The 10,895-nt window shown below is 46.5% G+C and overlaps 1 protein-coding gene across 1 annotated transcript; it reads right to left on the bottom strand.

Moving 5' to 3' along the window:
• Window positions 1-8,217: 8,217 nt before the first annotated feature.
• On the bottom strand, window positions 8,218-10,867 carry AP5Z1 (adaptor related protein complex 5 subunit zeta 1). The gene has a single exon (XM_069753342.1). It carries the CDS (start codon window positions 10,806-10,808, stop codon window positions 8,394-8,396), a length of 2,415 nt encoding a protein of 804 aa, XP_069609443.1. The 5' UTR covers window positions 10,809-10,867; the 3' UTR covers window positions 8,218-8,393.
• Between the last annotated feature and the right edge of the window lie 28 nt (window positions 10,868-10,895).

Genomic DNA, 10,895 nt, shown 5'->3' with positions numbered 1-10,895 from the left:
AAAACGTAATTCTGGCATTTCTAATTTTTTTCTCGCTATGCCGTTTAGCGATCAGGTTAATGCTTTTTTTTTAATTGATAGATCGGGCGATTCTGAACGCGGCAATACCAAATATGTGTAGATTTGATTTTTTTTTTTATTGATTTATTTTGATTGGGGCAAAAGGGGGGTGATTTATATCACTTATATATTTTTTTCACTTTTTTTTAACCCCTTCCCGACCTTTGACGCATACGCTGCGTCATGAAAGTCGGTGCCATTCCGACCCATGACGCAGCATATGCGTCATGGAAAGATCGCGTCCCTGCAGATCGGGTGAAAGGGTTAACTCCCATTTCACCCGGCCTGCAGGGACAGGGGGAGTGGTAGTTTAGCCCAGGGGGGGTGGCTTCACCCCCTCGTGGCTACGATCGCTCTGATTGGCTGTTGAAAGTGAAACTGCCAATCAGAGCGATTTGTAATATTTCACCTAAAAAAATGGTGAAATATTACAATCCAGCCATGGCCGATGCTGCAATATCATCGGCCATGGCTGGACACACTAATGTGCACCCACCCCACTCCTCCGATCGCCCCCCCATCTGTGGTCTGCTCCCCTCGGTCCTGTGCTCCGCTCCCCCGTCCTCCTGCCCGCTCCCCCCGTGCTCCAATCACACCCCCCGTGCTCCAATCAAACCCCCCCGCACTCCGATTCCCCCCCCCGCACAGCGATCCCCCCCGCACAGTGATTCCCCCCCCGTGCTCCGATCCACCCGCCCGCACAGCGATCCCCCACTCCGTGCTCCAATCCACCCCCCCCGTGTTCCGATCCCCCCCCTCCCCCGTGCTCCGACGCCCCCCCCCGTGCCCTGATCTCCCCCCCCTTATACTTACCTGGCCTCCCGGGGACCGTCCGTCTTCTTTCCTGGGCGCCGCCATCTTCCAAAATGGCGGGCGCATGTGCAGTGCGCCCGCCGAATCTGCCGGCCGGCAGATTCGTTCCAGAGTGAATTTTGATCACTGAGATATAACCTATCTCAGTGATCAAAATAAAAAAAAAAGTAAATTACCCCCCCCCCCCCTTTGTCACCCCCATAGGTAGGGACAATAAAAAAAATAATTTTTTTTTTTCCACTAAGGTTGGGGTAAGAACTAGGGTTAGGGTTAGGGGTAGGGTTAGGGTTTCGGTATGTGCACACGTATTCTGGTCCTCTGCGGATTTTTCCGCTGCGGATTTAATAAATCCGCAGTGCTAAACCGCTGCGGATTTATGGCGGATTTACCATGTTTTTTCTGCGCATTTCAATGCGGTTTTACAACAGCGATTTTCTATTTGAGCAGTTGTAAAACCGCTGCGGAATCCGCAGAAAGAAGTGACATGCTGCGGAATGTAAACCGCTGCGTTTCCGTGCAGTTTTTCCGCAGCATGTGTACAGCGATTTTTGTTTCCCATAGGTTTACATTGAACTGTAAACTCATGGGAAACAGCTGCGGATCCGCAGCGTTTTCCGCAGCGTGTGCACATACCTTTAGAATTAGGCTATGTGCACACGGTGCGGATTGGCCGCTGCGGATCTGCAGCAGTGTTCCATCAGGTTTACAGTACCATGTAAACATATGGAAAGCCAAATCCGCTGTGCCCATGGTGCGGAAAATACCGCGCGGGAATGCTGCGTTGTATTTTCCGCAGCATGTCAATTCATTGTGCGGATTCCGCAGCGTTTTACACCTGTTCCTCAATAGGAATCCGCAGGTGAAATCCGGACAAAAAACACTGGAAATCCGCGGTAAATCCGCAGGTAAAACGCAGTGCCTTTTACCCACGGATTTTTCAAAAATGGTGCTGAAAAATCTCATACGAATCCGCAACGTTGGTACATAGCCTTAGGGCTAGGGTTGGGTTGGAATTAGGGTTGTGGTTAGGGTTAGGGGTGTGTTGGGGTTATGGGTGTGTTGGGGTTAGGGTTGTGAATAGGGTTACGGCTACAGTTGGGATAAGGGTTAGGGGTGTGTTGGAGTTAGAATTGAGGGGTTTCCACTGTTTAGGCACATCAGGGGGTCTCCAAACGCAACATGGCGCCACCATTGATTCCAGCCAATCTTGTATTCAAAAAGTCAAATGGTGCTCCCTCACTTCCGAGCCCCGACGTGCACCCAAACAGTGGTTTACCCCCACATATGGGGTACCAGCATACTCAGGACAAACTGCGCAACAATTACTGGGGTCCAATTTCTCCTGTTACCCTTGTGAAAATAAAGAAATGCTTGCTAAAACATCATTTTTGAGGAAAGAAAAATGATTTTTTATTTTCACGGCTCTGCGTTGTAAACGTCTGTGAAGCACTTGGGGGTTCAAAGTGCTCACCACATATCTAGATAAGTTCCTTGGGGGGTCTAGTTTCTAAAATGGGGTCACTTGTGGGGGGTTTCTACTGTTTAGGCACACCAGGGGCTCTGCAAACGCAATGTGACGCCCGCAGACCATTCCATCAAAGTCTGCATTTCAAAAGTCACTACTTCCCTTCTGAGCCCCGACGTGTGCCCAAACAGTGGTTTACCCCCACATATGGGGTATCACCGTACTCAGGAGAAACTGGACAACAAATATTGGGGTCAAATTTCTCCTGTTACCCTTGGGAAAATTAAAAAATTCTGGGCTAAATAATTATTTTTGAGGAAAGAAAACGTATTTATTATTTTCACAGCTCTGCATTATAAACTTCTGTGAAGCACTTGGGGGTTCAAAGTGCTCACCACACATCTAGATAAGTTCCTTTCGGGGTCTAGTTTTCAAAATGGGGTCACTTGTGGGGGGTTTCTACTGTTAAGCCACATCAGGGGCTCTGCAAACGCAACGTGACGCCCACAGAGCATTCCATCAAAGTCTGCATTTCAAAATGTCACTACTTCACTTCCGAGCCCCGGCATGTGCCCAAACAGTGGTTTACCCCCACATATGGGGTATCAGCGTACTCAGGAGAAACTGGACAACAACTTTTGGGGTCAAATTTCTCCTGTTACCCTTGGGAAAATAAAAAATTGCAGGCTAAAAGATCATTTTTGAGAAAATAATTTTTTTTTTTATTTTCGTGGCTCTGCGTTATAAACTTCTGTGAAGCACTTGGGGGTTCAAAGTCCTCACCACACATCTAGATTAGTTCCTTTGGGGGTCTAGTTTCCAAAATGGGGTCATTTCTGGGGGATCTCCAATGTTTAGGCACACAGGGGCTCTCCAAACGTGACATGGTGTCCGCTAATGATTGGAGCTAATTTTCCATTTAAAAAGCCAAATGGCGTGCCATCCCTTCCGAGCCCTGCCATGCGCCCAAACAGTGGTTTACCCCCACATATGGGGTATCAGCGTACTCAGGACAAACTGGACAACAATATTTGGGGTCCAATTTCTCCTATTATCCTTGGCAAAATAGGAAATTCCAGGCTAAAAAATCATTTTTGAGGAAAGAGAAATTATTTTTTATTTTCATGGCTCTGCGTTATAAACTTCTGTGAAGCACCTGGGGGTTTAAAGTGCTCAATATGCATCTAGATAAGTTCCTTGGGGGGTCTAGTTTCCAAAATGGGGTCACTTGTGGGGGAGCTCCAATGCATAGGCACACAGGGGCTCTCCAAATGCGACATGGTGTCCGCTAACAATTGGAGCTAATTTTCCATTCAAAAAGTCAAATGGCGCGCCTTCCCTTCCGAGCCCTGCCGTGTGCCCAAACAGTGGTTTACCCCCACATATGAGGTATTGGCGTACTCGGGAGAAATTGCCCAACACATTTTAGGATCCATTTTATCCTGTTGCCCATGTGAAAATGAAAAAATTGAGGCTAAAAGAATTTTTTTGTGAAAAAAAAGTACTTTTTCATTTTTACGGATCAATTTGTGAAGCACCTGGGGGTTCAAAGTGCTCACTATGCATCTAGATAAGTTCCTTGGGGCGTCTAGTTTCCAAAATGGGGTCACTTGTGGGGGAGCTCCAATTTTTAGGCACACGGGGGCTCTCCAAACGTGACATGGTGTCCGCTAAAGAGTGGAGCCAATTTTTGATTCAAAAAGTCAAATGGCGCTCCTTCCCTTCCAAGCCCTGCCGTGCGCCCAAACAGTGGTTTACCCCCACATATGAGGTATCCGCGTACTCAGGACAAATTGGACAACAACTTTCGTGGTTCAGTTTCTCCTTTTACCATTGGGAAAATAAAAAAAATGTTACTAAAAGATAATTTTTGTGACTAAAAAGTTAAATGTTCATTTTTTCCTTCCATGTTGCTTCTGCTGCTGTGAAGCACCTGAAGGGTTAATAAACTTCTTGAATGTGGTTTTGAGTACCTTGAGGGGTGCAGTTTTTAGAATGGTGTCACTTTTGGGTATTTTCAGCCATATAGACCCCTCAAACTGACTTCAAATGTGAGGTGGTCCCTAAAAAAAAATGGTTTTGTAAATTTCGTTGTAAAAATGACAAATCGCTGGTCAAATTTTAACCCTTATAACTTCCTAACAAAAAAAAAATTTTGTTTCCAAAATTGTGCTGATGTAAAGTAAACATGTGGGAAATGTTATTTATTAACTATTTTGTGTCACATATCTCTCTGGTTTAACAGAATAAAAATTCAAAATGTGAAAATTGCGAAATTTTCAAAATTTTCGCCAAATTTCCGTTTTTATCACAAATAAACGCAGAATTTATTCACCTAAATTTACCACTAACATGAAGCCCAATATGTCACGAAAAAACAATCTCAGAACCGCTAGGATCCGTTGAAGCGTTCCTGAGTTATTACCTCATAAAGGGACACTGGTCAGAATTGCAAAAAACGGCAAGGTCTTTAAGGTCAAAATAGGCTGGGTCATGAAGGGGTTAAATTACTTTTGCCATGCTTCAATAGCCTCCATGGGAGGCTAGAAGCAGGCACAGCACGATCGGCTCTGCTACATAGCAGCGATCTGCTGTTCGCTGCTATGTAGCAGAAATGCAGGTGTGCTGTGAGCGCCGACCACAGGGTGGCGCTCACAGCTACCGGCGATCAGTAACCATAGAGGTCTCAAGGACCTCTATGGTTACAAGGTACAAGCATCGCCGACCACCGATCATGTGATGGGGTCGGCGATGACGTCATTTCCGGCCGGATGCGGTAGTTAGATGCTGCTGTCTGTGTTTGACAGTGGCATTTAACTAGTTAATAGGCGCGGGCAGATCGCGATTCTGCCCGCGCCTATTACGGGCACATGTCTGCTGTTCAAAACAGCTGACATGTCCCGGCTTTGATGCAGGCTCACCGCCGGAGCCCGCATCAAAGAGGGGCTTCTGACCTCGGACGTACTATCCCGTCCGAGGTCAGAAAGGGGTTAACTGACGTCTATTTCTATAAATGTCAATTTCACATAGACTAACATTGTTTGTGCACTACACTGTGGATTTGATGCAATTCCACTCGTCCAAAAACGCCACGGAAACGCATCAAAATCTGCAACGTGCGTACATAGCCTAACAATCAGACATTTACTATCTATCCTGTGAATGAATGATAAAGGTTTGTTGTTTTCTGACATTTCTATGGATAAGGATAATTAAACTTGGAATCTCCCATTAAAGCGTCCCCCATCTGCAGTTTATTGTGCACCACCATGTTGTTAAATTGCTGAATAGTCAAAAGTCTGTCAGTGTTAGGCCGCCGTCACACTTGCGAGTTTTACGGACGTATGAGCGCAGAAAATACGTCCGTAAAACTCGCAAAACAAACGGCACAATTATTCTCTATGCCCCAGCTCCTATCTGCCGTATTTTACTGATCCATATTATACGGCTTTCTACGGCCGTAGAAAATCGCAGCATGCTGCGTTTGTCACCGTACTGCACAAGAAATACGCCAATGAAAGTCTATGGAAGCCTGAAAAATACGGATTACACACGGACCAGCAGTGTGACTTGCAAGAAATACGCAGCGGTGTTAGAGAGAAAAGCCGGTAATTAATTGCGGTGTACAGTAAAATCACACTGACAGCTTACATTAGAATAGGTAGAATAAATGTGTACAATATATGTATATATATATATATATATACCTATTCTATGTCATTAGACACATATGTATATATATTATTACTTCATACAGCGCTAGATAGCTTTAAAGCCGGTAATTCAATTACCGGCTTTTGCTCTCTCCTTCCTAAACCCGACATGATTTGAGACATGGTTTACATACAGTAAACCATCTCATATCCCCCTTTTTTTTGCATATTCCACACTACTAATGTTAGTAGTGTGTATATGCAAAATTTGGCCGTTCTATCTACTAAATTAAAGGGTTAAATGGCGGAAAAAATTGGCGTGGGCTCCCGACTTCATAAGAGGCGCCCTCTGCTGGTTGTCCGCATATGAACTCGAGCCTGGGAGCTTTCTAGGAAAGTTCCCACGATCTAGGAACAACCAGCAGAGGGCGCCTCACCGTAAATGAAGGTAAATATAGGTCATTGACCTACTTTACCTTCATTCCCCGGGGTTTTGCAGCCACGAACAACGTTGCATTAGCAAAGCTTGTGGCTGCAAAATATTTTAACCCCTTCAGATGGATTTACATCGTTGGACTTTACAGATCTGCGGAAGGTAAGGATATTGTTGGTTTTTTTTGTTACAGAACGAGGGTCTTCAGTGATTGGATTGGGCGTTGAATAAAATATTACAACAACCTTTGTTTTTATTTCATTAAAATAATTTTTAATAATGTTTTTGTGTATTTTTTTAACCCTTTACTAGTATTGGATTAATAATGGATAGGTGTCATAATTGACGCCTCTCCATTATAAATTTGGCTTAATGTTGATGCAAGTAAAGAAGCTGCGGAGACACCATCACGTGTTTCTCGACGCAAGCAGTGAATAGCCAGGCCTTTCCCCGGGAAGGAACAACCACCGGAAGGGCAGCATCCTATGAAGGAAAGCCACCTATGCCAAGCATGGTATCCATCCACAGACAGCTGTTTCGGGGTTTTTGCCCCTCATCAGTGTGGAGTAGGAATCTGGCTATTAGGAGCAGTGCCTAGTAAAAAGGCTATAAAGGCACAGATGATTGGCTTCGGGGAGACCAAAACATCCAACACCGCGGAGACACCATCACGTGTTTCTCAACGCAGTGATTCCAGAACACTGCCCCCATCCCTTATGGGAAATATGCAGATGCAAGTAAAGAAGCTGCGGAGACACGTGATGGGCAATAACCGTGGACCCTCTCCAGGCTATTAATATCTGCCCTCAGTCACTGGCTTTACTACTCTGGCAGAGAAAATTGCGCGGGAGCCCACGCCAATTTTTTCCGCCATTTAACCCTTTAATTTAGTAGATAGAACGGCCAAATTTTGCATATACACACTACTAACATTAGTAGTGTGGAATATGCAAAAAAAAGGGGGATATGACATGGTTTACTGTATGAAACCATGTCACATATGTCGGTTTTAGGAAGGAGAGAGCAAAAGCCGGTAATTGAATTACCGGCTTTAAAGCTATCTCGCGCTGGAAGAAATATTAATAAATATATACTGTATATATATATTTTTTTTTTTTGGTGACACATGGATCCCTTCTATAGCGGTATGTTGGTTTTGCAAGCCTGCGAGAAAAACACGCAGTACAGATGCCATACGGATTACATACGGAGGATGCCATGCGCAAAAAACGCTGACACACCCTGCCTACGGAGGAGCTACGGACCACTATTTTGGGGACTTTTCAGCGTATTACGGCCGTAATATACGGACCGTATTGTTTTACGCTGTGTGTGACGCCGGCCTTAGTGAGCAAAAATCGACGCTAACCTCTGCATCTAGTTCTCTGGTAAACCCAACATAGTGTCAGCACTTCAAGAGTTGTCCAGGATTTTCATGGTCTATTCTCAAAATAGGTGATGAATATCTGTTTGGTGGTGGTGGGGTTCATTGGCCACCAACACAGAACATCTGTAGGTCTGAGGCAGCCAGAAGAAAAGTTGATAGAACACCACTTTGTACTTTTAGTGGACATGGTACATGGGAACACCTGATCTACTGGTGTGCCAGATGTTTGACCTCTACGGACCTGATCCCTATGACCTATGCAAAAAGATAGGCCATAAATAACCCGTACAACCCCTACTTCATCAGCAATTTCTTAGTCCTTCCAGAAACTGCAATTAATTTTCATATCAATCCATTTTCACCAATAATTATATTTCTGCCACCTCTAAAAACTAAGACAAAACCATTAATGTAGATAACATGTTTTATACTTAGCATATTTCCAAAAATAAAGTATCTTTGAAAACAATTTTTTTGTTTCATATTTGAATAAAAAAAAAAAAAAAATCTACTCGTTATGCCCAATATATGGTCATTGGTATACAAGGACCAATGTATGGTCACCATCACAGTTCCAGTCACTCATCCAGGTAATGTCCGCTCTCTTAGCAACATATAACTCGAGGTACGAATAGCAAGTGGCAGAGAGGAAGATGGGTCATGGTGAAAACTTGGCTTGGAAACCTCAAGAGGAGGAGTGAGAACAAACTGTGCCACACTGGGCACCTTCAGTAGGTTTAGAAGCTCTGTGGCCCGTATAAGAATCTGTTCACTGTCCTCCTCCCCGTATGTAGAGATCATGGCTGAACTCTGTACACACGATCTCATCTTGGACAAGTAGAGAGAAACCCTTGGGATGAGGTCCTGGCTGCGGGATGCTAGTTTGGCAAGGGTGGTCATAAGAGTTGTTATAACACGAGGTGAAGAGATTGGTGCACTGGAAGAACCCCGGAGTTGTGTGATCTCAAACAATAATGCTTCTAGAACCTCAAAGAACCGATTGATTTGTTCCACGGTGCACCTCTTGTCATAGGATACCGACAAGTATTCTCCCATAGCCCAGACCACATGAGCAAATAATGGTTCCTTGCTTTGGATGTTACCGACTGTACTTATAAAGTCTAACAACTCACGGGAAAGTTCTACAATGACAGAGGGGTACAGGCGGCACAGGTTAGGAAGCTGAGCACCGAGGATGCTCTGGACCTCGGCTTGGAATAAAGGAGAGTCATATAAGTGAACACTGCGCTCCAGGAACGTTAGAACTATTCTACTTACAAGACCACCATCTGCAAATTTAGAGACAACATTGACGTAAAGCTGGAGAAGGCATGGAACAATCTGAGAACTCTGTTGGACACGGGGTGACGTGTTCCTGTCTGCAAGGATCTGGCGGAGTTTGATGAATCCTTCTGGAGGTGTCCCATTCCAAGCCTCAATACGTAACAGATAATGGAAGAGCGCACTGTAAACGGGATGACGATAGGCCTCTAAAGAAGATGAAGGCAACACGGAAGCGTCTAGATTATGCTTCTCTACTGAGGATGCAACAATAACGTGGACCTCCATTGCTGCTGTAAGGCAAGGCAGATCCAACAATGAATGCAGAATCTCAATTGCAGATTCTGGACTGATAAGCATAGGAAGAAGAGTCACAAAGTCTGATAGCAGTGATGGAGCATGCCATGCCAGGAGCTTCAGTATGCTGGGAAAGCTTCCTCTGAATGCCTCAGCGTTCTCTGCCAGAAAGGAGCCGTTAGCTGTGCAGAATCGGACAAACTGAAATGCAAACAGAGGCTGATGAAACATGTCCGAGGGCACTTTGGTGAACAGATGCCTGTACACCGCCTCCGATTCCACTGCAGCAGCTTCACTGTGGTTAAGATAGAACTGAGCAACTGGGAGGAGCACGGGGGCCAAAGATGGGTCCGAACAAACCCTTGTGTGCAGGACCTTCATGAGAGGCAAGGTGCGGTACAGGAAGGACACGTCCTGCTTACATAGGACATCTATCACGGACACCGCTTCTACCAGGCACGCCTTCTGGAGGTCCACATCGGACTTCTTCAGGGCTTTTCGGTTGCATTGCTCTATCAGCCTCAGACAGTATTCAAATCCCTTCTCCCTCAGCCGTTCTCGTGGCGGCAGGAGGCGGCTAGACGTTGAAGAAGCAGAGACCATGGAGACCACAGAACCCTCCACCTCGGACTTGTCTTCAGAGCCGGCATTACCGTTTGTGCCGTAGTGAAGGAGCCACTGACGCAGGACGGAGAAGCCCTGGATATTCATCCATTGGTCCTCGGTATAGTTCTGGCTATGGTTAAGGACGGTGAAGAAATCGGTTGCCATGGCACCGTCCACCTCTGAGATTAGACTGGGCTGCTTCACTCGTGGGCTGGAGAAGAAGCCTCCGGAGGCAGTGGCGCCCACCTGTGGAACGGTGGCATAGCGCAGCCAGTCTGTCAGCTTCTTGTTCACGGTGTTGACCTGTTCTTCCTGCAAGCTCTCAGAACGGACACCAACGACCCTCAGCAGTGCTGGGAGAAGGGCTCTCAGGCTGTGGCCCTCAGGGGCCCGCATCTCCAAAGCTTGGCAAATACGTGGCCCTAGTTCCATCACGTCACTGTTAGAGGCCTGGGCCAGCAGGATGGAGAACACGGGGCCCCGCGACTGCTCTGTGGGACCCCACGACACCGTCACCAGTGGGCAGGGGCACAGCTGGCACAGGATGGCAGCACACACAGTCTGAACCTGAGCTGAGGTCTGCTGGCAGCACAGAGCTTCTTGTATTTGCTTCACCAGAGCAGAATCCAAACTGCGCCGCCCCCTGCTGGCAGAGAGGATGAGGTGCAGCCTCCGCAGACTGTCCAAGCTCTCCACGTCCGCGCTGAGCAGCTGACTCCGAGCACGGCAGCAGAATTTCTCCAGCTCCCCGTCACCGAGCTTCCGGGCCTGCCGGAGCAGATTGTCCGCGGCCGTGGTGGTGAACGCCGCCATTCTCCGGCAGCGGAGCTACTACTACTCCGGAAACTGGCGGGAAGTGACGATGACAGCAGTGACGTAACACCGGAACAGCCAATGAGC

The sequence above is a fragment of the Ranitomeya imitator genome, chromosome 2 (genome assembly GCF_032444005.1).
Source record: "Ranitomeya imitator isolate aRanImi1 chromosome 2, aRanImi1.pri, whole genome shotgun sequence".
Lineage (NCBI taxonomy): Eukaryota > Metazoa > Chordata > Amphibia > Anura > Dendrobatidae > Ranitomeya > Ranitomeya imitator.
This window is presented reverse-complemented; position numbering and strand designations above follow the sequence as displayed.

Coding starts and splice junctions, on each gene's coding strand:
- AP5Z1 (XM_069753342.1), bottom strand. CDS start 10,808: ATGGCGGCGTTCACCACCACGGCCGCGGACAATCTGCTCCGGCAGGCC.